Genomic DNA, 25,748 nt, shown 5'->3' on the forward strand with positions numbered 1-25,748 from the left:
CATCTTACTTTTGTTCTATTACACAAAATATTTTAAACCAAATCTTCCAGAGTTTCTATGTACTATGGCTTGGGTTAGTAGGCAACAACTGAAAATGTTTGCATTTGAATGGAGATGGACACACCTGCTTCCACTTGAACTGGGAACCACTGGGGGCAGAAGAAAAGAGCAGCTGCCTTAAGTCCGGTGATTGTAGACTCTTGCCTTTAGAAAAAACTCAGACAGCAACACGGGTGACCACTTAAAAAACAGTAAACAGGACAAGTCATGCTTATGGTAACAGCTTCATTAGAGCTTCATTAGTATTAACCATACCTAACATCTATTTGCACTCAGAAGAATTCCAAATTTATTCTGTAAGTGTGCATATGTGTTCTAATCAATGGGAAGGATGTATGTGCTCTGTTTTAAAAACTTATATAGTTGAAATTCCCTGGTGTTCTCTGATATTAAGAGGGACACAGTTTCTTAGAAATAAATATATTTTAACAAAGCATAATTGAGATTTATCACTTCTAATTATAAATAGTCATTTTAACACAATGAAAGGTAGGTATTCTGATACTATTCTATTGTAAACAGTTCAATATGTTATTATATTTATTTGTATCCTGCCTTTATTGTTTTTACAAATACCTCCTTCCTCCTACATTTCCCAAAACAACCACCCTGTGAGGTAAGTTGGGTTGAGGGATGGTGACTGGTTTAAAGTCACCCAGCTGGTTTTGAACTTGAACTCATGGTCTCTGGCTTTCTAACCTAGTGCCTTAACCACTAGACCAAACTGTTTACTGCAGGTACATGTCGCCTGACAGGATACAGGAAGTCCTCAACTTACAACAGTTCATTTAGTGACCATTTAATGTTACAACAGCACTGAAAAAAGTGACCTATGACTATTTTTCACACTTATGACCATTGCAGTATTCCCATAGTCACAAGATCAAAATTCAGATGCTTGGCAATTGTCTCATATTTATGATGGTTGCATGCAATCACCTTTTGTAACCTTCTGACAAGCAAAGGTCATAAAATGGGGCAAAACTGACTTAACAAATATCACACATAAATTTGAAACTCAATTGTGGTTGTAAGTCGAGGACTACCTTGAGAAACTGGAAAGCTAATGAAATGTTCAATTTGCTGATGTCATGCACTATTTGTCTGTCATATGGACCACCTCTTTATAATCCTGGCCCTTGGATGTGTTTCATTATATGGTAAAGGGTTTGGCTCTATCTATCATATAAAGCTGCCAAATTTATAGATGCAAACTCCCTGAAACTACTTCCCACGCTCACATTGCTTCATTTTGGCCACTATGCATCTCTGGAGGTACATAGCGTGAGAGGTTTGCTAGTTTATCCTTTGGGAAACTGTGTTTTTCCTCCCCTGACTTCATAATTTGCCTAAATTACGAGCAAGCGTGACATACATATAACACCATTAAGAGATGGGCTGACCAAAAAGCAGAACATTTTTTGAATATAGATATATAATAGAAGTTAATCAAATCTTATTTCTATCTATTCAATCCAATGAAGTACTGTATGTCAAAAGACAATGTAAAATGCAGCAGCTGTGGAACAATTCTAAAGTATTAGGTGAAAAGATTGGATTTATCATTGTTAAAATTTTAAAACACATAAGATTTACAATACAAACTCCATTATACTATCAGTAATTATTAAAAACAGATATCTTTAGATTTCATCTAAATCTAAAAACTCCTTTCAAGAATATTGATCCCATATATGTAAATCCATTTTTCTTACAGAATTGTTACAATATATAGTATTTTAAAAGACACTATCCTTACACATGCTTTCCACATTAAATCATTTGAATTTGTGTAAAAAAGTTAAGTAAAAACTCTTGATATTTCCAGTGTTTGGTTTCCTGCATATGCTGGGTCCTCAAAGCTGTCATGCAACTGTTGCTCAGTTTATAAATATTGAAATTTATGTTATATTTATCATAGGGATACAGTCTATATTAATTACTAGCTGGTAACCCAGCATTGCCTAGGTATTTATAGACGTTGAAGCCTTTGTCTGACAGGGAGCCATTGAAAGGGGCCTTTCTTCCCCCTAGTCCCATGCCCATCATCCCTGCCCTCTCCCTTTCCCCTCCCATGCACTCCCCTTTCCCGCCCTGTTTATGATCCTGGCACTTTCCCCCAAATCCATCAGTTGCTTCCCCATTACTCCATTGGAGGGCGAATGTCACAGCTACCTTTCCAGAGGAAGCTGCGAAGGAACTGACATCACAAACAATTGCCACTCTAGGATGCCACACTCGTTCTCCTTAAAGGCCCAGGCATTCCAGTGTCATGCTGGAACTCACTCACACACACACACACACACACACACCACAGGGGTGTCTTATCCCACAGTATTTGTTTCCAGATAGTAAGTGATCTCTGTACCAAGTCTGGTTGAAATTGCTCGAGGTGTTCCAGAGTTATGCTGGAACATACATACAGCCTTTTTTATATAGATAGATAATAGCCCCTTTTAGGGAGTAGAGAGGCAACCAATACCATCACTGTATTTAAAAACTCAGGATCAGCATTGTTGATGATAAAAATCAATAAATTTAACCAGGTTTTACATAAAATATTATATAAAAATATCTAGATGTATTACTTGGTTTGATATTGTTGCTGTTATTTGCATAGGAATTGAATCTAGAAAATCATGATCAGCAATCAAAGATCTTGATTGCAATAAAGTTATTGCTTAGTTGCAATTTTATGTTGAGTATGGAGTTTGTGCTAAACTTTCTGAACACTATAATTACAGGGATATCAAGAAAGCCTTAGAAATAACAGTACTCCAAGAATGACAGGTGTTACAAGACAAAAATGATTAATGATAATTAGCTAGAGGTAACTCCTTGAAAGCCAAAAAAAAAAATAAAAATAGAATATGCCTGCTTCAAAGCATATTTCCCCCTCTGAATGCAAAGTCCTAGAGATCACTGCATTTTGATTTATAAATATATTTACCAAAATAGCTGCAAGAGATATGGATGTCTATATGTATACCTGAAGCTGAACTCAGGTGGAATAGATTTATTGGTTAAAACTTTTATGTAGGCCATTGATTAAAAAACTTTGGGATATTTAAGGATTGTCTTGGACTATTAAATATATTATAAATATAAATACATATAACTCTGGTACATAACTCAGAAACTTTGGTAGATGCAATACATCCTGGAGAAAGCCAAACCAGAAAAATAGGAAAGTGTTAAATAGCCTAATAGTGCATTTTCTTTTTGTAATGTTCATCATTAATGTTCAATGTCTATCTACATTTAAATTATTTCACATCAAGTTGTCATTACCCTCTAATTTAGAGATTTCCAGATTCAACAATTACAGAGTCTGCTTTCTGCTTATATCTTTACAACTAGTAAAATCATGCTGTTTTTTATTTTAAAAAAAACACAATTATACCATTAACACATTGCCATATTTGTTTGGCATGCTACAACAGAAGGCTTTATTTAGGTCAATTGGAGAATGCTGGCAACTGAAATTTTGCCAATTTGTGGACATAAGCTTTGAAGTATAGGCTGCATGTAACTCAAATACAAGTAATACTTTAATAACAATAACTTACAGATACAAACTAATGATGAACTATAATTTCACAAAGAATTGTAAACATTTTGCACAATTGTCAGTCCTGTCTTTTAGGCAAAGTGCTCTTTTGATGATAAATAAATTAACAAACACATAGCTAGAATGGACTACTTCCAGACAATACAAAAAAAAAAGATGTTTCTCTTCAATAAAGTTTGTAAACATACAGTATTTATGGAGAAAGCCATAAAAGTGTCCTGCAAGCCATCTATACTTACATACTTGGGCAACTAAATGGTCTTCAAAACACTTTGGATGCTATTTAAGATTACATTGATTTTCACTGGCAGAGTACAATAGGTGACTCAGAATGTATCTCCTTAATCTCATGTCCCTGAAATAAATAAATCAGCTGTGATTTATTGGCAGTTGTGTCAGTGAATGGGTTAGCAAAGGCTGGAGTCCGAGAGCAGAAGATGAATGAGCTACAAAAATAGAAAGATTTTTGATCAGCCTGGCTGGAAGTACAAAAATATTACTTGTGAATAAAAAAAAACCCAATTGTATTGATATGGCTGGGATACTAACAAGCCGTACCCATTTCATAGCTTGTGAAAAAAACCCAATTGTATTGATATGGCTGGGATACTAACAAGCCGTACCCATTTCATAGCTTGTGAAAAAGTCCATGTCTAGAAAGACAGTGCCTTCCAGATGTTCATACCCTTGGTGATGCCTGCTTCTCCCATATGAACTGTGATTATACCTGCAGTTCTGCAAGTTGCAGGAAAGGAATTTTATTGCAACTTCGTTTAACGTCTTGCTGAGCACATCTACAACTAAGAAAATTTTCATCATAAATATATATAGTACTTTAAATGATGATAGCTATTTCAGCTAAAAGGAGAAGCCACAGCTTTTGTTAGAGCTAGGTGTTCTTTTTAATCAACAGTGGGTATCAAAATATGCCTAGAATAAGGTCAATGTACCTTAATATATATTTCTTTCATCTACATGAACAATTTGATTATGGAGTATATGTCTGTGTTTTAAGTGCTATGTAAATAATACCTTTTAACATTTGGGGAAGGGCTTGGACTATATTCCTTTATTCCTTAAAAATGTGAAATTCAAATGGTGTGATAGGTGGAATGTGGTGCTTAAGCATTTCATTATTTCCTTAATTCACAAAAGGTTATACTGGAGAAGAAAATCCCACTCATATTGTATTGAAGAAGAAGAAAAAAAGAGTTCTAGCTATGGACAAATCCAGAGCTAGAGTTGAATATAATCCCAAATACTCTTTGGGAATAGAGCTTGCAAAATAATTGTAATATGGCTTAATACCTACTCATAGCCCCAGTGACCTAAAAACCTACTAGAAATGGTCAGATAAAGTTCTACTGTTATCATGAAGGTCTGTGAAAGGTCATGGGGAGAGCAACCTCACTATCAATCATCCAACTATTATTTAAAAAAAATAGTCTTGTGTGCGAATTATCTCGCTTTTCTTTGAAGAATTCTTGTACCCCCCATATTGATAGATAACTATAAGAATAAGGGCAAACATTGTATACTGCAAACCTGAAAGGAATCTTTGGAGAAGTAATATGAAAAATTCAAGAAGGTATGTAGGAAATGATGCTATCATATTTTAAGTCTAGGATTTTGAATTCCACAAGTGGGTGGGGAAAATAGTTCTTTACACTGAACTTATGCCTGTGATTCTATATTGCAAATGGATAGAACCATATTAATTACACATAATTCCATTCTTTCCATGCAATTTCAGCAAATGCAAGAAGCCTCAGAATCAGCCCCTTTAACAAAGTGAAATAATAAATAAGTAGCACACTTTAAAGCATTTATTCTGAGGAGAAATATTATATGTAAAGCTCCCGTTTCCCTTTTGAGCCGATAGCAGACATTGCTACTCATCTCTCTGTAACAGTAGGTCATGGAGTTTTTAATTTTTTTTTAAACAACTCCCTGGAAAAGCTAGGGTTTCTTACAAATATGATATTGGACACAAAATAAAGGCAGAATTGGCAGCCTATGGGTTGCATGGTGCCCAACCCTGAGCTAAAGGATTCATTTCACCCACTCTTCTCAAGTCCACAGAGTAGTTATAGCAATCCACTGTACCTACCATCCATGTAACTATGGAGAGCTGTTAACATTGTCCCATCTTGTGGCACATATGCTGAATAGGCCATTTCTTCTAACATTGGTGGTGAAAGTCTTGAAGCTTGAACATTTGAAACAGGAGCAGTAGATGAATGGTTGGGGCTAACATGTTTCTTATGGCGTGCTCTACAATTTTGAAACCATACCTGGAAATGAAACAAAAAACCCAAGAATTTGGTTAGTTGTTAGACTTATTTTCATGCTAAACAGATGAATTAAAAACATAGTTATTAGTTGCATTTTTTTTGCATCATGTCATTAATTCCAGATAGAATCCAGGTCATAAAATCTCATATTTTTTCTCTCTCGTCATATATACAGACCCTATAGAAGCTCTATAGAAGGTTATAACATCAACATACACAATCATTATAACTGACTTGCATTGCTGATAACTACAAATCATATTGCTTCAGCCATGTGGAAATATTTAATAGGAAACATTAACTATATATTTTTCTCTAGGAAAAATAATTGTTTCTGAACTATTATAAGCTATTAAAATTTATTTTAACTAAAAATATACTGGGATTTTTTTAATTTTATAAAAGTGGGGAGCTTTGATTAGACTTATGAAATATGCAGTATAGTTACTTGTATCACACGCCTGCTCAAGCCTGTTCTTTCTGCCAGTTTTTGCAGTGTTTGTGCATCTGGATTGTTATCTTGAGCAAACTGTGCTTGCATTACCTGGAAAAAAAATTAGCATGTTTTATGACATACTGACAAAAACTGCACAAATAATCAAGAAACAGTCATGCTGTAGCCTCAATAGTGCTTTTGAAGCAAAAAGTACTATTGAGGAGTAGAGCTTGCAAAATAATTGTAATATGGCTTAATACCTACTCAGAGCCCCAGTGACCTAAAAACTTACTACAAATGGTCAAATAAAGTTATGTTGTTTTCATGGAGGCCTGTGAAAGTGCATGGCTTTACTAAAAGCTTATAATCATAGCAAGAGACTAGAGCAGAGTTGACCTGAATTCTAAAAAAATTCAAAAAAATCAAAACAAAATTAATCCTAACCTAATTAATCACTGAAATACATACAATAGGAATTTATCATAAGGCCTTTTAATCATGTCCATGTAACACATTCATCTTATGAAAAGTTATTTTCTACTTGTGTATAAGAATCCTACAAGGAGAAGTTTCACAAAACATACCAAATTTTCCTTTCTCTAATTCCTTCACTCATAGTTAGCTCAGGAATTTTTATACCGTTTTAGCTTTCCAGTAGCTAAATGTGGTAAAGCTGATTACAGGTAGTCCTTCACTTAGGACCACAATTGAGTCCAGAATTTCTGTTGCTAAGTGAGACATTTGTTAAGTGAATTTTGCCCCATTTTATGATCTTTATTGCCATAGTTGTTAGGTGAATCACTGCAGTTGTTAAGTTAGTAACACAATTAAGTGAATCCAGCTTCCCCATTGACTTTGCTTGTCAGAAGGTTGCAAAAGGGGATCACATGACCCGGGGACTCTGGAACTATCATAAATCTGAACCAGCTGCCAAGCACTCAAATTTTGATCACATTTAATTGAATCTTCTATTAAAGACTTTCACAGGTAGTCCTTGATTTACAGCCACAACTGAGCCCCAATTTTTGTTGCTAAGCAAGACAGACATTAAGTGGGTCTTGCCCCATTTTACAATATTTCCTGTCACAATTGTTAAGTGATTTACCGCAGTTGTTAAGTTAGTAACACAGTTGTTAAGTGAATCTGGTACTTCATTGACTTTGCTTGTCAGAAGTTTGCAAAAAATGATCACAATGAGTTGGGACACTGCAACCATCATAAATTCATGTCAGCTGCCAAGCATCCAAATTTTGATCATGTGATCACAAGGATGCCGCACTGGTCTGAAAAAATGGTCATAAGTAACTTTTTACAGTGTGATTTAACTTTGAACAGTCACTAAACAAGTGACTGTAAATCGAGGACCACCTATAAACTGTAAATAGATCACAACACAGAGCTCTTGTTAAAATTCTGCCCTACAGTGTTGCCTGGGATAGTCATCTAAATAGTCTAAAATGTATATGATATAATAGATTGGATTTTCCCCAAACTGATATACACTAGGACCATGATGGCGAACCTATGGTACGCGTGCCAGAGGTGGCCCGTAGGGCTCTCTCTGTGGGCATGCGTGCCGTTGCCAGTTGCTCTTCTGGTTTCTGGCATGCACATGTGTGCCGACCATCTGGTCCTCGTGCATGCCAGAGCCCCAGAAACCCAAAGACTAGCTGGCCAGTGCACATGCATGCACCGAGCACCTGGTCTTTGGGTTTCTGGCACTCTGGCACACGTGAAGACCAGCTGGTCAGCACACATGCATGCACTGGAAACCAAAAGACAAGATGGCCAGCACACACATGCACACCGGCCAGCTGGTCTTCAAGTTTCTGGGGCTCTGGCATACGCATGCGTACATGCACATTCTGGTTTGGGCTCTTGGTGCCAGAAAAGCTTGCCATCACTGCACTAGGATTTCTGAACTAGAGATAGTCCTTGACTTATGATCACAACTCAGCCCAGAATTTATGTTGCTACGGGAGTAAATTTGTTAAGTAATTTTCGCCCCATTTTATGACTTTTCTTGCCACATTTGTGAAGTAAATCACTGCAGTTATTAAGTTAGTAAAGCAGTGATTAAGTGAATCTGGCTTCCCCATTTGCTTTGCTTGTCAGAAGATTACAAAAGGGGATCACATGGCCCTGGGAAACAGCACTCATAAATATGAACCCACCATCTGAATTTTGATCATGTGACCATGGGGATGCTGCAAAGGTCGTAACTGTGAAGAATGGTCATAAGTCACTTTTTTCAGTACCACTGCAACTTCGAACAGTCACTAAATGAACTGTTGTAAGTGAAGGACTACCTGTACTAGTATGTCAGCTTTCTTATGTTCCCTAAATAAGATCCTAAAATATATAATTTCACATAAGTAAATATAATATACTGGAAATAATTCTGCCAACTGTAGAATTTTCAGTTAAGATTCTCCTTTTTTGTCTTATTTCCTTTATTCTTGATTATTGTTTTTTTTTTTTAATTTTGTATTTGTTATTTTGACGGCAGTTTATTTTGTTCTAAATATATGGTAATTTTCAGTACACGTTGTTTAAAGAGGTAGGGTTTAAATTTTAATCAAAATAATAACATTTAATTTAAATGTTAAATAAATATCCTACAGGTATGTATATTTACAATATCTGAAACACTAACACTTAGACTAAAACAATTAAAACAAATTTTATTATTTTAATTGCAAACCAACAATTAAAGAAAACTCCTAAAAGAATGACAGCACTATGGTGGCCAATGCAATAGAGAATTAAAATAAGTTAAGAAGAAGGCTAAAATGTATTAAGTTTCCAGTTTATTTACAAGATAAAGCAATAATGCAGTAACTGAATACAGGAAGAAATTTGGTTCATAGACATACTCCTTTGCAGCAATTGTGGCTTTTATAGAGTAACCTGTTCTAAAGTACAAAGATATCAACTTGTTTACAATATTCTGAACACAATTAGGCAGCCAATGCTAAATTAATCCCATCATTTAACTATGACACTCTGCTTGGAGTGAAGAACAAGTTTTTTTTATTGTCACATAGTATTGCATTTACATGGCATCAAACATATGAAAAAGCTTATGCTCCTTAGAAATCTGTCGCTTGCACAGTTCCTAGTATTTTTCTTCATGTTACATAGAACTGAAACTATTTAACCTCCTATTGCGATTATGGGAGTCCTGTAAATGTCTGATTTAATGAAATTCATCAAGTAGTCAAAATAGATCAGCATTTATGCTTCCACTTTGCAGAATTACTAACTGCCTTGAGGGAAATTGAAAAGCTTGAAGAGTAACTAATTCATATGAAACAGCGAAAGCTTACAAATTTATTCCAGGAACATGCTGTGCCTTGGTATTAAGAGAAATCATATACCATTGAGCGTATAATTTCTTTATAAACAACTAATTTATACAGAATTTTTAAAATTATGCACCGTGTACAATTGTTATGCTTCTTCATCATGGCTATGCTCAGCTCCCCACCATAGCTCTGATTATAGCAATCTACGATTCAATGGTTCTACCTGCAGCTGATCAGCTGTGAAACTGGTTCGAGCTCTTTTTGCTGGTTTGGGATGATTAACATCTTGCTCTGTTAATAATGCACCTTCTACACTAATACCATTCCCTGAAATTAAAGAGAGAAGAAGTCCAATTGTAGCACTGATGTTAGTTATTATTTACAGATATTCCTTTATAATCAACTTGTAGTATTCAGAATATACTTAAACTATGAAAATATCCATTATTATTTTGAAACAGTTAGTCTAGAATTTGAATACTTATATACATATTTCATAATTATTCAGAATAACGAAATAATTTAAAGCTGTTTTTCAGAGTATCTGTATTATAAACCTAGTTTATATCTAAAAATAAATTCACGTGCTACCAGACAGAATATAACATGCAGGTGAAAATTAATTTTATTTTGCAATTAGTAGAGATAAATAATCCAATAAAAGCAATGTTCATATAGATAACTACTATTTAGTTTCATAGACACAACTTTTCTCATTGGCTAAATTTCGACAACCAAATCTACCATATTGAAAACACTGAAATGAAGTGAGCATGTTTCTTTAAAAAGGCAAATATGCAGTCAATGTTTTGAAAGAACTGCAAAAATCTAATTATGCCAAACAACCTATTATGCCTTATTTTGACATTTTTAGTGAAGTCTTAAAAAAAAAAACTTTTACCACTCAGAATATTATCACCAAAATGCTTATTACAAATAAAAAATACAGGTAATCTGTATTCTGAAGCAACTTGTGTTTCAGGATAATTTTCACCACAGCCATATTCCTGATCATGATTAGAGATAAGGTAAAATTCTCCAGACAGGTTAAAAGCTACTGAAAATCAACTTCTCTTAATGCTGTATCCACACTATCAATGACACAAACTATGGAACAACTTATCCAGCTAGAAATTGGTTTTCAAAATGCATTAAAAAATTGACTTCAAGATTCAGGATGGCATGTGACCAAGAATAGTAGAATACAGAAGTTTTATGAACTATCCTACATGGATACCCACACCAACTAATTAACAGTAAAAGCACAGTGGAAAAGTGCTTTTAACTGGTTTGTGTAATGCTGGAGGAGAAGGAACTATCTGAAGAATGAATTGCGTTCTAGAGACCAGAACTGAAAAGGCCTTTCCTAGGATAAAAGGGAAGCTTACCGTTTTCAACTTCTCTTTTCAAGTTGTCCAACATGCAATCATAATGCACCCTACAGAGGACTTTCTCTTCAACCAAAGCAAACTCCTCTCCTGTGGAAAGCTGCCTTTTGCAGGAGAAACAGGCAAAGCAAGCCAAATGATACACATTTCCCTTGGCTCTTCGAACCCAGTCAGTAGAATGTATATGCCTACCACAGCGAGAACAGCGTGTTCCGTACCGTCTGCAGAAGAAGAGGAAGAACAAATGAAACACAAGTCACAAGCCTGATTCTGCAACATTATTTTGCTTGAAGTTTACACTAAATGCTATTGGCCTCATAAAAGTCCAAATTTGGATTGTTTAATTTCCATTGCATTTTATCAACCAACAGAAAAATTGCTTTTGTATTGTTGACAAGTCATTCCTTTATGCCTTCCAGGGCTTCTGCAGAAAACCATAAGGGAGAGACCTAAGCACAATACCTAATGGGGTTATTCAGGACCCCGTTGTTATGTTATATACATGAAATTACACTGGATTTTACCTTGATGTAGTTGAATTTGCTAATCCTTTTCAACTGTGTATCTTTGTGAAATGTGGTATCATCAGTCAGCTAGAATCCTTAATCTTTTCAATTCCATCATATTTTTTTTAAAGTCCAAATGTCAAGAGACATGCTATTTTGAACAAATACGCTATTTTGTGTTCAAATGATCATTTAAAAGCAGAGGGAGAGTACACAGAGTATTTAAAACAAAAATAATGCATAGTTAAAAATCCAAACAAAATTTGGTTTAAGTTAATAGCAACTAAATGATGTAAGGAAGATATTAGAACTCAGCACTAGCAGTGAAAACCAAAATAAACCATCCAACCCCAGTAAATGCTCTGCAAATTTGGTCAAGGTTATTTTAAACAAACAGTAGATTCTTTCTTGATTTCAGATTATGGAATATACCATCAAAAATGCTTTTCAGGTACACAATACTGTATATAGATTAAATCTAGATATTAATGAAAAGAAGGACTAGGGGAGACATGATAGCAGTGTTCCAATATCTCAGGGGCTGCCACAAAGAAGTGGAAGTCAAGCTATTGTCCAAAGGATACCACCTGAGGGTAGGACAAGAAGCAATGGGTGGAAATTAATCAAGGAGAGAAACAACTTAGAACTAAGGAGAAATTTCCTGACAGAACAATTAATCAGTGGAATAACTTGCCTCTAAAAGTTGTGAATGCTCCAACACTGGAAGCTTTTAAGATGATTTTGGATAACCATTTGTCTGAAGTGGTGTAAAGTTTCCTGCCTGGGCAGGGGGTTGGACTAGACGACCTCCAAGGTTCCCTTCCAACTCTGTTATTCTAAATATGTTATATTTATATACTGAAATCTATAAGAAATTAATGGCATGGGCATCAAAGAGCAATAGTAACTTACTGTTTTATCATGCCATATTAAGTCACATATTTGTGTCTTAATAAAAGGAAATGTATGGCTTTCATCTTTGCCCATTGCTGAAAATGCAAGATCCCTATTTCCATAGAAAACTATCTTTCTCTTTATTAAAATTATTGAGAGCCTCCAGTTTGGATGAAGATCACAGCAGGATCAATATTTACCTCCATTCTAATCCCAATTGGATGACTCAATTATGAGTAAAAGGGGAAAAAAGATATATACATTTTTTTTTAAAAAAGATCAATATCTCAGAATCATTTGGCTTTTAAAAAGAGTTTTGATATACTTTCCATAGCCTGCTTTAACTTCCCCATAACCTATAATTTATGAACAATTTTCAAGGGCAAGTCCACACTAGAGTGTTTTGCAGTAATCCAAATAGATGGTTTCTGCTAAGTGAGATGATAAAGATTTCATATATAGAAACACTTGTTTAAATATTTTGACAATATTCACTCAACTACTCTATTGCTATCAACTGAAAGAAAAATAAACTGAGAATGTTAAGAAACGTATGACAGAGTTTGCAACAGCACCACTAAACCTGCCAAAAATCAGTGCAGTTAATGCCCAATACATCTTTAGAAATTTACTAAAATTTTCCAAACCTCAGATTTGTAAATTAAGGTTTCACAAATAATTATAACGCAGGCCACCTATACTTATATAGTTGGATGAAAAAATGTTGATCAAGTATAATTAAAATGAATTTTTCATTTCTTTATGTAAAATGAAAAGTGCAGGTTTATGCTACGGTCATAAATCCCAAACCCTTAGTAATTAAATGCTACATTTTCATTTACCCTTTCAAATAGCAGTAGTTTATTTTAGCAGTAAAGTACTTCAGTGATGTATCTTAGTTGGCGTGCTCTGAAGAGAATGCAGGAATAGTTACTTCCCCATTGTGGAGGCAGTCAAATAGAAATACTTTAGTGCTAGAGCAGCGGTTCTCAACCTGTGGGTCACGACCTCATTGGGAGTCGAATGACGATTTGCCAGGGGTCGCCTAAGACCATCGGAAATACTTGTGAGTCAAAGAATCGCGCTCCAATGGTTGACTCCACAAGCCAGCTGCAGGCTCTTCAAATCGCTAGCCAAATTCGGCTTCAGGCGTGATGAATTAAAAAAGAGAGAAATCTTTGCTCTGATGTCTCCCTCAAGCCAGCTGCAATCACTCCCAATCACTAGCCTAATCTGGCTTCAGGCGCCATAAACTTAATAGGGGAGGAGTCTCTGCTTTAATGCCTCCGTCCTCAAGGCAATCGCAAGCAGTTCAGATCGCTAGCCAATACGGCTTCAGGCGCGATAAATTCAAAACGAAAATAATTTTACGGTTGGGATTGCCACATCGTGGGGAATTGTATTAAAGGGGTCACCACATCGTGGGGAATTGTATTAAAGGGGTCGCAGCACTATAAAGGTTGAGAACCACTGTGCTAGAGAAAGTAATTGCACTTTGTGAAGGCAAACAGATGCAGATAGAAAGAAGACAGTAACACTGAACAGAAAACATCTTAGGAACTTTAAATACTTTTTTGAAAACTCGACCCTACTGTCAAATAGAAAAACCATCCAAGAAAACTGTGTTTGTAGGGTCCTTGGTGATCTCTGAGCTTGTTTTCTTGCTAGAAGGGAGCGAGTTTGGTCTACATTTATATACAAGTGGCCCTTGTACAGTAGCACTGCTGATGTTACCCAGTTGGGTAACAAAAAGTCTTGAAGAAGACAACCAAGCAGTGGTGAATTCCAATTTTTTTACTACCGGTTCTATGGGCGTGGCTTGGTGGGCATGGTGTGGCTTGGTGGCAGGGGAAGGATATTGCAAAATCTCCATTCCCACTCCACTCTGGGGCCAGCCAGAGGTGGTATTTGCTGGTTCTCTGAACTACTCAAAATTTCCACTACCGGTTCTCCAAACTGCTCAAAATTTCTGCTCCCGGTTCTCTAGAACCTGTCAGAACCTGCTGGATTTCACCCCTGCAACCAACCTCAGATGGGACACTAGAGACAACCCTGCACTACAAATATTCTCTTCTATTTTGTTTTTCTAATTATGTATCACCCCAAGCAAATAATAATACTGTTGGGCAATTATTTATGTTCCATCTAATATATGAGAGAGAAATAAAATAATGTTTTCATCAGGACCAGATATGTGACCCAGTGCATTCTGATTTCAGCAACAAAGCTAATCAACTACCACACTGAGAGTAAAACAAATATTCTCGTCTCTGATCACATATTCTGGCATATACATTTTGAAATATGCATTTTGATATATTGGAGTGCAGCCAATATATTGTTCACATTAGGACAAATTAGAATTCCAGGTTTCTAGTTTATTGAATATTAAAGTTACCATACATGATAAAAGAATTTTTAAAAGCACCTGGAATTTTAGTAATTAGCTTAAAAAATAACCACCCACAGCAAGTATAATTTGCTTAACATTAGTAATTACTTTTCAGCATGTACCATACCTCCCTTTTAAATATAATGACTATTGAAGAAAAAGAAAGAAAAAAGACCATGGTGGTATGTGTTTGTATGATGGAATACTGATATATTCAAGGTAATTACCTGTAATCCCCTTGCTCCACCAAGTTTATACAGAGGCCAAAGATTATATAGTTGTACACTGAAATCAAGATTAAGGATGGGCTTGTCAAGTCCACAGTAAATAAAAGCTTACAATTATCTGAACAAAACAAAAACAATTTTATTATAGTGCCCAAATGAAAATAGTGGTTGGTCAGTAGTGGCATGAATTGTTCATGCTTGTACTATGTTCCCTAGTACTCTTCAAGCTTCAAATTTCTCCTCACAGTATAAAAACACAGTTCTTGAGTAACATTTTGACCAAAACTAGATAAAACCTAGTTAGCTACAACCAAGAGGGGTATGCAAAATCCTACTGCACCCAGCATCACTAAATTACCAGGTCAAATAGCACCTTACAATATGGCTGCTGCTACCATTACATGATTAGACCAAAAGTCTGGGAGAAAATTAACTGTGAAAAGAAATCTAAATGAATGTTTAGACTACTGGTAAATCTGATCATCTAAATCTAAACTAATCTAGCAAGATGCAAAGTAATCTTTGCCTCTCTATATATAGTTTGTTCCTAGGAGAATCTTTTAAACTGAAAGTAAGGCTATACTATACATTTTCCAATTTAAAAGGTGTGTGTGTGTGTGTGTGTGTGTGTGTGTGTGTGTGTATGTACATGTATGTATGTGTGTACACACACAGAGAGGTATATTTGTTTCGGTGTGGCACAGTGCCTTCAGATAATATTCCAAAGCAAGTTGAACACGTATCTCTGCAAGGAAAAAGCACTCCACAGATTTACATTTGCTGTTTCAAAATAATAAAATATACTTCAGTTGTACAGTATACCTGAAATAATCTAGTTTGCAGAAAATGTCTTTGTCTTTGATATAGCAACTGGTATGCCTTCCTAAAGAGGTCCTGCATACACTGCAGGAAAGGCAGCGTACATGCCAGCACATATCATTTACCTAGGAAGGAAAAAGAAAATTGAAATCTGGCATCACTTATTTGGGTAATTTATGAAACAAGAGTTAACAGTGTAATAAAAAAAATAAAGGTTCTAATATCGCGCATATTTGAAAAGATAAAGCTGAGTTCTTGACTTTATGATTCTGTTGAGAACAATGAGTTTCTTGATCTGTTTCTGGCTTGTTGTCTTTTGAACATAGACACATGTACAAGTTATTTTAGGATTTGAAATAAATGTTTATGTTAAGTTTAATAAATAATTGTAGGAGTGAAGTGGCTAATAGGATTACAGACACACTTAATTCAAAATGATATCATGTCCATTTATGTCAGCATGAACCTCTAATTCATAAACTAAGTTTAACAACTATGGCAATTAAGAGAATACAAGAGGGCTTTTCCTTTATCATTGGTTTTAAGAAATTCTTAATTTATGACATGAAGTTCAGAACATGATTAATGGGGACATACTAGTTCTCCTGTAACATCTTTTTTTTTTTAAAAAATGAAATCTAGTTTTGCAGTCAAAAGGGGCCGGAATAGCTCAGGCTGGTAAAGCCTGTTATTAAGAACACAAAGCCTGCAATTACTGCAGGTTCAAGCCCGGCCCAAGGTTGACTCAGCCTTCCATCCTTTATAAGGTAGGTAAAATGAGGACCCAGATTGTTGGGGGGGCAATAAGTTGACTTTGTAAAAATATACAAATAGAATGAGACTATTGCCTTATACACTGTAAGCCGCCCTGAGTCTTCGGAGAAGGGCGGGGTATAAATGTAAACCAAAAAAAACAAAACAACTATACATTTTATGAATATTAACAATTTGATGTAAGTATAAGATAAATCTGCTTTCTTTGGACTGACAAGGATAATAATATTGCCTTAGTAAGATGTTATGAATGGTTTGTCAGTAATGCTATACTTTCAATAAGCAAAAATTATTTTTTCGACCCACACTGTATGATTTCGTAGAATTGAATTTCTGAAGTGCCTTTGAGTTTAAATTAAAATGTCAGCATACTATATTCAGGTTTGGTAAAATTATATAAATATAATAATATATAAATAATATTGCCTAAATATGAAAACAAATTAAAATCAGCATTAATGATGTGGAATGAAATTGACTGCTACGTTTTTTGATACGTTGTATATCTTATAGTACAATAGTTTAAAATTACAACACTAAGAATTGGAAAATAAGAGTTATACAACTTTCTGAATGTCTGGACTGGAATTTTATAGCTAAATAACACCAATCACCCCATTAGAAATTAAAAAAAATATACCTTAAATTTCTTTGGTGCTGCTAGCAGTTTAGAAATAAAAATATATAGGGGCCAGAGAAAGTTGATAACATTCATATATTTAGTATTCTTTACAAGTTTATAATTGCATTACAATTTTCAAGCATTGCCTTACCCAACATCAATGTGTTTGATATTTTCCAGAACATTGGCTTTGAACTTTTGGCATTGCGTGCAGCACATTAGGAAAGTTTGGTTTGTAGTTAAACAATAATAAATTGTTCTTTTGTTTACAGCAAATCAGCTCGTGTCATGTATTTCCCAAATTTGGTTTTTTATAACTATGGGTAAATGAGAACATTACAAAACTTCTGCAATAATTGTCCCTGAATATACTGTCTATTAGTTATTAGGAAGACAATGGTTTTTTAAAGAAAAAACAGACACAAGCACAGGCCTAACATCATTGGATGATTTCACTAGCTGTCACCTCATTAAAATGAGTCCATATGCTTTTTCAGAACTCATAACTATGATCCATGTGGTTTGAGTCTAGTAGCTATTTGCTCTTCAGTTCCTCTGCAAGCTTTTAAATGTAGCATTTACTGTGGATAAATATTTAATACCAAGGTATTCTAAGTCCAGTTTGAAGACTTAGGCTAAGGTACAGGAGGGAATGAAACAGGCTTTTTTGTTTTGTTTTGTTTTGTTTTGAGAGGAAATATAACCTTCTCCTACTCAACAACTCCATAGAGCTAAAAAGCAAGAAAAATACAAAAATAGCTTATTTTAGCCTTAGGTCCTTAACAGGATTAAAGCAATTTGATTCTTGGATAGTGACACTTCACAAATAAATACATACATGCAAACATATTTATTTAGCCTGATTTAAATGTTGATTTATTTATAGGAAGCTATTGCCAAGTGCAGCAATGTGTCAACTGTCAAAATCAAAATCAAAACTACTGTCCTTTTACAATAAAATCAGGCTCCAGTTCAGATTAGAACCTTACCCATTTACCCATAAATCATTTATAAATTGCATTTAAATTTATTATATACAAATATTTAAAATCAGTGCCTATAATTATAGAATGTGTTGAGAAGATGCTGTTTTACAACAAATGTGAATTAAAAATCAACAACCTTAATCAACAACCTTAATATCTTAATGCATACTATCCCTGAATCCATTCATAGTTTAAGTTTAAATATTAAAATTAACATAAAGTATTGTTTGCCTTTTAATACTGCACTGCCCTAACATTCCTGAATTAATAGTGAACAAATATGCAAATTAATTCAAGAGTGTTATGTTATTTCCGAAAGGCCAAAGAAGATGACTGTTGTGCCAAGTTTCATAGAGGTACATTTAGTTGAGTTTAATTTCCTTTAAACATTAAATCTGGTTGATAGCAACTTGAATTAAGCTCACCTGATGTGATCTATTAAAACAAAGAAAGCAGAAGGCACAGTTTGAAAATATTTGGGATGGCATCCAGGCTATTTTTCCAAATTAATCCCAAAGATATTTTATAATTACGAAGTATTTGAAAACTGAGTTTCTCTTTGTGATAACTTGCCACCGCTTATCTATTATAATATATATAAATATATAAATGCAAATAAAAAAAAATAATGAAAGGGAATTATCTCAGCAGTACTTTTTCTTTCCAAACATAGTATTTATTCTACAACTTTTTCTTCTATACAACAAACAACTGCTTTGGGTTGCAACAAAGCTATTGAAGAGTCTCGAGACAACTTTAAAGTCAAACAAATGTATCCACCAGGAAGAGTCACAAAAGCCTGCCATCTTTATTCAGCTACAGAAAGTAAGGATAACTCTCTCTCTCGCCCCCCCCCACCACTATTCTTGCAGATAAGATAAGTAATATTCTAAAAGGCTGTTTCTATTCCAGTCTTAAGTCATTTCTTCTCCCAGAGAAGTTTATTTAGTTTATGCTGCAGCTCCCCTTCCAGAAAATTACTACCATGCCAACTGGCAGTTCTGCTAAACCCTTCTCGTTCACAGACCCGGTGTTTGCTCACCTTCAGTAGGTACTTGTCCACAATCTCTAGACCACAACTATTACAGATGCATTTGCTGGACCCGCAGCTGCCCGAGCCAGAAGCCAGGGAACGGGGCGAAGAGGACGGCGACAGCGGGGTGGAAGAAGAGCAAGAATCCTCATCAGCCACCACCTCTGGACTCACCTGTCACAGAGACACAAGCACAGGTCTGTCAACAGCGAGACTTGGGGGCAAAGGCTCTTTCGAAGCCTTTCCCCGCTTAGATCTACTACGGCACAAACCCCATTGGCGGCATTGTCTATGGAGATTCACAGCCACCCTGGTCATGGTTGTCCCACCTACCCACCCCCCTCCTCAAGCGGCAACGTGGACTGTCTATGTTTTTTCTTTGAAGACGTTTCGCTTCTCATCCAAGAACCGAAGAAGCTTCTTGGATGAGAAGCGAAACGTCTTCAAAGAAAAAACCAACCAACCAACCAGAAAGTCCAAGTTGCCGGGGGTGGGTACCTTTGGGACGTGATTGGCGCCGGGATTTTTTTCCCTTCCCCGCCGCCTCCTACCACGCTACTTTCATCTCATCTTAAGCCACCCCTCAAAGCAACGCGCTCCTCCTCAAGCCAACAAGGGCAGTCTCCAAGCGCGTAAAAATCCGGTAGGGTTAAGTCAGGCGGTTGTGACGAGCCCCGGGGATACAGGCAATCGAGGCACCGCCGGCTGAGGGGAACCAACGCCGCGTGCTACAACTCCCAACCATGTCGGCTGCAAGGCCGCCTCTCCCGCCCACTCTCTGCGAAGGCCAGAAACTTTCCTCCTCACCCCGCCCCCTTGGCGTCTTCTTCAGCCCGAACCCTCGTTTCTTTGGGGACCCTCCTCACAAGTTCGGGCTCAGAGCCGCCGCCGCCCCCCATCCCTCCGGAAAGCAAAGAAGGGGTTCGCTCGCGCCTGCAGTCGCCCAATCAGCTCCCTCGCCAAATCAAGGCGGGAATTAGAACCCGGGGAGCCGCTGGCAGCGACCTCTTGGCACAGCTGGCCCTCATGCCTACCTGCCACGCTCGAGCGCTGTGAGGGCGCTTCTGGGCCAGGTGTCCCTCCAGGAAAGTTCCCGCCAACCGATACAATCCCCCCCCTACTCCCTTTCACGTCTTTCAACCCACTCGAGGCCCTTCGCAAGTTCCAAGGACGCCCCCCCTCCTCCCCAAATTGTCCTGTCTCTCGTTTCGTCAGGGGGTTACGGCGCGAGTCCCTCTTACCAGCCCTGTGTCTCCGACGCTTTTCCGCCTCCTTCCACTCACTGCGGCAGCGGCTGCCCCTCGCTCGCTCTCCTCAGCCATGAGCTTCGGGAACTGCAAAAGAAAGACCAGACCGTCTTAGCGCTTCTCTGAGAGCGCCGAGCACCTGAGGCGAGGTTTCCTCAGTGTGCCTGTGAGAGGAGGAGGAGGAGGAGGAGGAGGAGAGGGAAGGAAGCGGGGCTGTCGACCTCCCCCCACCCAGAGAAAGTTAAACAAGGGCAATTAGAGGGCGACGCCGACCCCCCCCCCGCCACCCCCAAGCCGAGAGGGGAACCTTCGAGCGCTAAGAACAGCAGCCTCCCCAAAAGCCGGCCCGGCTGCCACAGCCGGCCTCGATTTGAATGAAAATGCCTCAGCTTGCTTAGCGCTCGAGCGGCTCGCTGCAATTAAGAAGTCGCTCACCACTTCCAGCTCTGGCCTTCGGAGGTTGTAAATTGCCACTTAAAAACTCTCCGGGAGGAGTTAATAGGCCGAGGGAACCACTCGACTCGAGAAATTATAACACACCCCCCCCACACACACAACTGGCGGGGAAATGGAGAGTCCCATGAAAAGGAGAAGCCTTGAAACCAGAAGCCAGCTGAATTTAATTGAGGCGTCATTAAGACCAATTGGTCCTTGGGTCAACTGGAGGGAGGGGGCGTACATAAGAGGACTTGACAGGGCGAGGCTGAGAGGCGAGGCGGTTGGGTTTTTTCGACCTCCCTCAGCAATCCCGCTCGGGGGCTAACAAAGCCGCCCCAGCCCTCACTCTCCCTTATCAGCTTCTTCGAATCAGTCTCAATTACCTCAGGATCACCTCACTCGGAGGAATTGCCTCCTGACCCTACCAGAGCCGTTAAAGAGACAGAACTCGGGCAGCCTCGGCCGCAGATGACTGAGGGAGCCGAGCTTAGCCGTCGCCAGAGTCGGGAAAGACCCACCTAGGCGAAATTGTCTTACGGAGATTCTCAATCGTCCAGGTTGTGGTCGTCCCAAAAGGGCTTTGCCCACCAACCCCCAAGGCAACTAACTGGACTTTCTTGGGTGGTTTTTTTCTTTCTTTGAAAACGTTTCGCTTCTCATCCAAGAAGCTTCTGCAGTTCTCAAAGAAAAAAAAAGTTCAATTGCAATTTTGGGAAAGAACAAAAAAAGCACCTTTGGGACCAACGAGGCGAAATTGCCACGGCAAAGACCGAACTGGCCCTGGGCGAGTTCTTCACTGCCTTGGTCCCTATCCTAGAAGTTGCCTGGCACCTTGCAACTGAGTTGGCACTCTTTCAGGGTTTTGTTTTGTTTTTAATAAAAAGGCCTTAATTCAGGGAAACACGTCTCCACGTGTCAGAGAGTAAAGGCCGGAGGCAAATCCTAACCCCCCCCCCCCACACACACACCGCCGCCCTGCATTGGCTCTTCGGGTAGGGAAGCCCAGATGGAAGAATGCAGGACAGTCATCAACCCGCAGCCTCGCGATCGCTTGGCGTTTCTTTCTCAGAAATGGAACCGGGTTCAATTGAACTGGCGTCAGTCTGGCCAAATTAAAGAGAGTCTCTGTGTCTTTACCAATTGACTCCGGGTTGAAATGAAAGTTTCAGTTAGCTGATACAAGTCCTAAATGAAGAAAAAAAACTATGGGGAAAAAATTAAGACAGTCTGCGATATATCACTTACCCCGGATTAGTCCCATGGAAGACAAAATAATGACTTTAGGATTCTGGCTCTGGCTTGTTGATTGCCGGGAAATGTACTTTAAAAAAAACAAACAAGGAAGCCTGCTGGTTAGAACGTATTGCCTTAAATAGTTCGAAGCCAGGAAACAATCCTCAAGCCACACGAAGGCTTAAAGTCAAGGGACTACTCCAGAGTAAGTGGCTGAAGCGGCGCCAGTCCTCTAGCCTAAATACTCGATTAGTTTAAATTTCTTCCTGCAGATGTTTCGAACTAATGTTTCCTACTTAATTGAAAAGTCAGATTAGGGGGAAAAAAATAAATACAGGCAAAACTGTAGCTTATCCTCTCCTTGAATGTCCTTCGCAGCTGGGGCCACTGATCTGGTGTCTGGTCAGACCGTGCCAAGTTTGTTTTCAGATATTTTGGAACCGGAGGGAGAAAACGCGTCCACCAGACGAAAGTCGCCCAGCGCAGGAAAAGAACCGGGAAGAGAGAGAAGCTTTTGCTAACCCCGCGATCAACCAGCCCAAATGGTTTCACTGAAAGACATGAAATTACTCCGGAGCAAAGGGCCTATTGCCGCTGCGGGGAGGGGGGGAGGAAGGCAAGGCAAATTCGAATCCGCTTTGGTTCACAGAGAGCTCCGAGCGCAGGAAGGCAAGCTGCTTTAGAAAACTCCCGGCTCACCTTCTCCGTCGCGAGGCGAAGCGCAGGCACGTCCTTCTCCAGTTTACACACAAACATCTGGCTGCTCTTCCAATACATGGCCCAGGGTTGGGAGCGCTCCTCGCAGATCCCCTCCCCCCGCACGGAAAAAGCTTCTCCGAAGTCCACCGGGCCGAAAACGAGCGCCCGAGCCGCCCGATCTCCTCCTCCTCCTCCTCCTCCTCCTTTTCCCGGGCTTAGGATCCGCGCCGTTTCCCTCCAGCTCTCTTCCTAAGCGCTCTGCTCGCTTTCACTGAGGTCAGACCCTGGCAGAAAAAAAAGTTTTGCTTTCAAGGGGGTGGACCCTGCAAAGAGGGAGCGCGCCTCTTGGCTGGCTGCTGGAACCTCACCTCCTGGCGTAAAACCCGCCTTCCAGCCACGGCCAGATCGCTATCGCCACCAAGCCAAAATAGTCGCTCTAGGGAGCGCCTTTTTTTGCCGTTTGGATTTTTTTTTTTTGGTAAAGGGGAAGGGGCAGGTTAACGCTGGATTACCCACTACGGTCGCCTCCCCCCCTTTTTTTTCTCCATTCCACCCGGACCTCCAGCGGATCATCTGCCGCGGAGCGCAAGCAAAAGCCGGAGAGGAGGACGGCGCGAATATTTCAGCATCTTTCCGTTATTCCGCGTTCCTTTCTAGGGCGAGCGAGAAGGCGAGGCTGGACGAGAGCGGGCCGGGACTTGGACAAGACGGTCCGGATAAAAAAACTCCTTAAGGGGACAAGCGAGAACATCTGAGCAGCCCCGAAGTCCCGCAGGGGAGATCAGAAGAGCAATCAGCGCAAACCTCCAGGCGGGAGGGGACTAAAAGCCCGGTGGGCGGCGGCGGCGCAAAACTCCGGCATCCGATTTGCCACCCCCATCCCGCAGGCCAAGACCGCATCTTCGAAAACGCTTTGGACCCGGACCCTCGAGATGCCCGGCGGGCGATCAGATTCCTCCGCTCTTTCGGAGGCAGAGCCCGCGGCGTTTGATCCGTCTATTCTGCGCCCCGCTCCCTTCCCTACTTCCTCGCCGGCCTTAAGAAAGGAGGGGAAACGGGCGGCGGCGCTTCGAGCGGCGAAAGTCAGGCGGGTGTTTCTATCCATCGGTGAGTGACTTTGACCTTTCGGGCCAAAGCCCGGCTTGGGTCCTTTAGCCGACGGCCCCGGGAGCCAAGGCTAAATAAATCGCAGCTTATGCTTTAGTCTGTTGTAGTTAGTAAGAAACGGTAGCTAAGGGTGGCTTGTTTAACGGGCCATTTCCAAGCGAGCAACTGGTTTACTTGATATTTGAATCAGATTACTCTTTCTAAGTAACTTCTCTGTTTTCCGTCGACGTTTACCAACGATAATTTAAGTTGCAATAAATTTTTTAGCTTGCCCGCCTTTGGGGTGAATTCTTACCAGTAACTTAAGTTCGTTTAATCGGGACGGATCACGCTGCGTCCCCCTAAAGGAGACTCGCATCGCGTTGCCGCCGCGCAGTATGTCCACGGGTCGTATTTATTCAAATACTGACCCCGATGAGGCTGCCTCTCTTGCATTTAAACCTTCAAGGGCTGGCTGTGATCTTGAGCAGGCAACGCTAGCCATAAGGCTCCTTCAGGTTGTTTGGTTTATGTAAGGGGGGGAGGGGCTATCTTGATTCTTTGTAAATGATTGTTTTGCTTGGGTCGCTTAAGAGCGCAGCATTTTCTCTCAAGGATAAAATATTTCGGTTCTGTGGCATCCTGATTTTTCTTGCCCTTCCCATAGTCTGTAAATTCTTTGCTACTGGCCATCCTGGAGTGCTACCCAAATTAACCCGCGGGTTGGCGCGGGGAAGGGCGCTCTTTCCGCCGGAGACAGTAGGGCAGGAGAATTTCTGCGCAATGATTTTAGAAAGGCGACTTAAGGCGAAGTGACTTTGACTCTCCAGCGCGTCGAGGGCGGCACCTCAAGGTTCGCCTTTCAACATCAACATCGACTCCAGCGACCAAAGAAAGCCCAAGTTGGCAGGAGGAGACCCGGCGCGGATCCTTAAGAGTTTTAAGTCCGCCTCGCTCGGACTGCTGCAGAGCAAGGACTGAGCGAAGCCGGTCACTGGCCGCGAGGGGGGAAAACGCCTCGGAGTGCAGCGAAGCGTAACTCGCAGCTTCCGAAGAATCCGCAGAGCCGAATTGCAGCGTTGAACGCGGAGAAAGCGAACGGTTTCCTTCCTTTCTTAAACCCAGGGAAAGAAATACGTCGACTGTATTACTCAGTTTGGGTAATGAAGCGCCTGCAAGAAAACAACCAAGCTCAGAAAGCACCAAGGACCCCTCAGTTTGGGCTCAGCCGGCCGGCCCGAAGTAACAAGAGGTTTCACACCGTGTCAGGCTCTCCTTTTTAAAGAAATGGCTTTCTAGCGCTGTGTTTGTCTCAGATTAACCTGTCCGTCGGCTGTATGTGTGCCTTTCTGTACGGCGGGGAGGGGTGTGTGTCAAACTCATTGCATGCCCAAACTCACCTTTTGGTTTTTTATAAACTACAATTCATTAGCGGGCTTCTTGGAACCACTTCGCCCATCCTTTCCAGTTTTCCTCCCGAGATAGCAGAGGACTGACCAAGATGCTAATAAAAGGCCTCCTCTTTTCCCCGGATTTAGGGGGGGAAACTAGCTCAAATTATGACTCGATTTCTGAGCCCACCGTTTGCAGCGAGTAGCTACCGCCTTCAGAGACTGGGCAAGCAGTGGCTTTGGCCTTCAACTCCTATCCATCAGCTGATGTGAGCAATGTTCCAGAATGATGGGAGTTGTAATCCAAACCGTCTAGTATTTCTAATATTAGAAAATTGACCCAC

At 39.6% G+C, this 25,748-nt stretch overlaps 1 protein-coding gene across 1 annotated transcript; it reads right to left on the bottom strand.

Moving 5' to 3' along the window:
* Nucleotides 1-3,027: 3,027 nt before the first annotated feature.
* Nucleotides 3,028-25,334, bottom strand: LHX8 (LIM homeobox 8). The gene is made up of 10 exons (XM_058175365.1): nucleotides 23,732-25,334; nucleotides 22,928-23,211; nucleotides 20,552-20,644; nucleotides 19,320-19,484; nucleotides 15,899-16,020; nucleotides 11,058-11,278; nucleotides 9,893-9,996; nucleotides 6,374-6,469; nucleotides 5,742-5,925; nucleotides 3,028-4,077 (listed from the first exon to the last, which is right to left on the bottom strand). Exons 2-10 carry the CDS (start codon nucleotides 23,003-23,005, stop codon nucleotides 4,001-4,003), a joined length of 1,140 nt encoding a protein of 379 aa, XP_058031348.1. The 5' UTR covers nucleotides 23,006-23,211; nucleotides 23,732-25,334; the 3' UTR covers nucleotides 3,028-4,000.
* Nucleotides 25,335-25,748: the final 414 nt, after the last annotated feature.

The sequence above is a fragment of the Ahaetulla prasina genome, chromosome 3 (assembly GCF_028640845.1).
Source record: "Ahaetulla prasina isolate Xishuangbanna chromosome 3, ASM2864084v1, whole genome shotgun sequence".
Taxonomy (NCBI): domain Eukaryota; kingdom Metazoa; phylum Chordata; class Lepidosauria; order Squamata; family Colubridae; genus Ahaetulla; species Ahaetulla prasina.

Excerpts from the sequence above, each read along its gene's own strand:
- LHX8 (XM_058175365.1), bottom strand. The coding sequence starts at position 23,005 with ATGTATTGGAAGAGCAGCCAGATGTTTGTGTGTAAACTGGAGAAGGAC. Across the intron at positions 20,645-22,927 it reads TTCGCCTCGCGACGGAGAAG|TTCCCGAAGCTCATGGCTGA; the intron begins GTGAGCCGGGAG and ends TTTCTTTTGCAG. Across the intron at positions 19,485-20,551 it reads GCGTCGGAGACACAGGGCTG|GTGAGTCCAGAGGTGGTGGC; the intron begins GTAAGAGGGACT and ends TCTCTGTGACAG.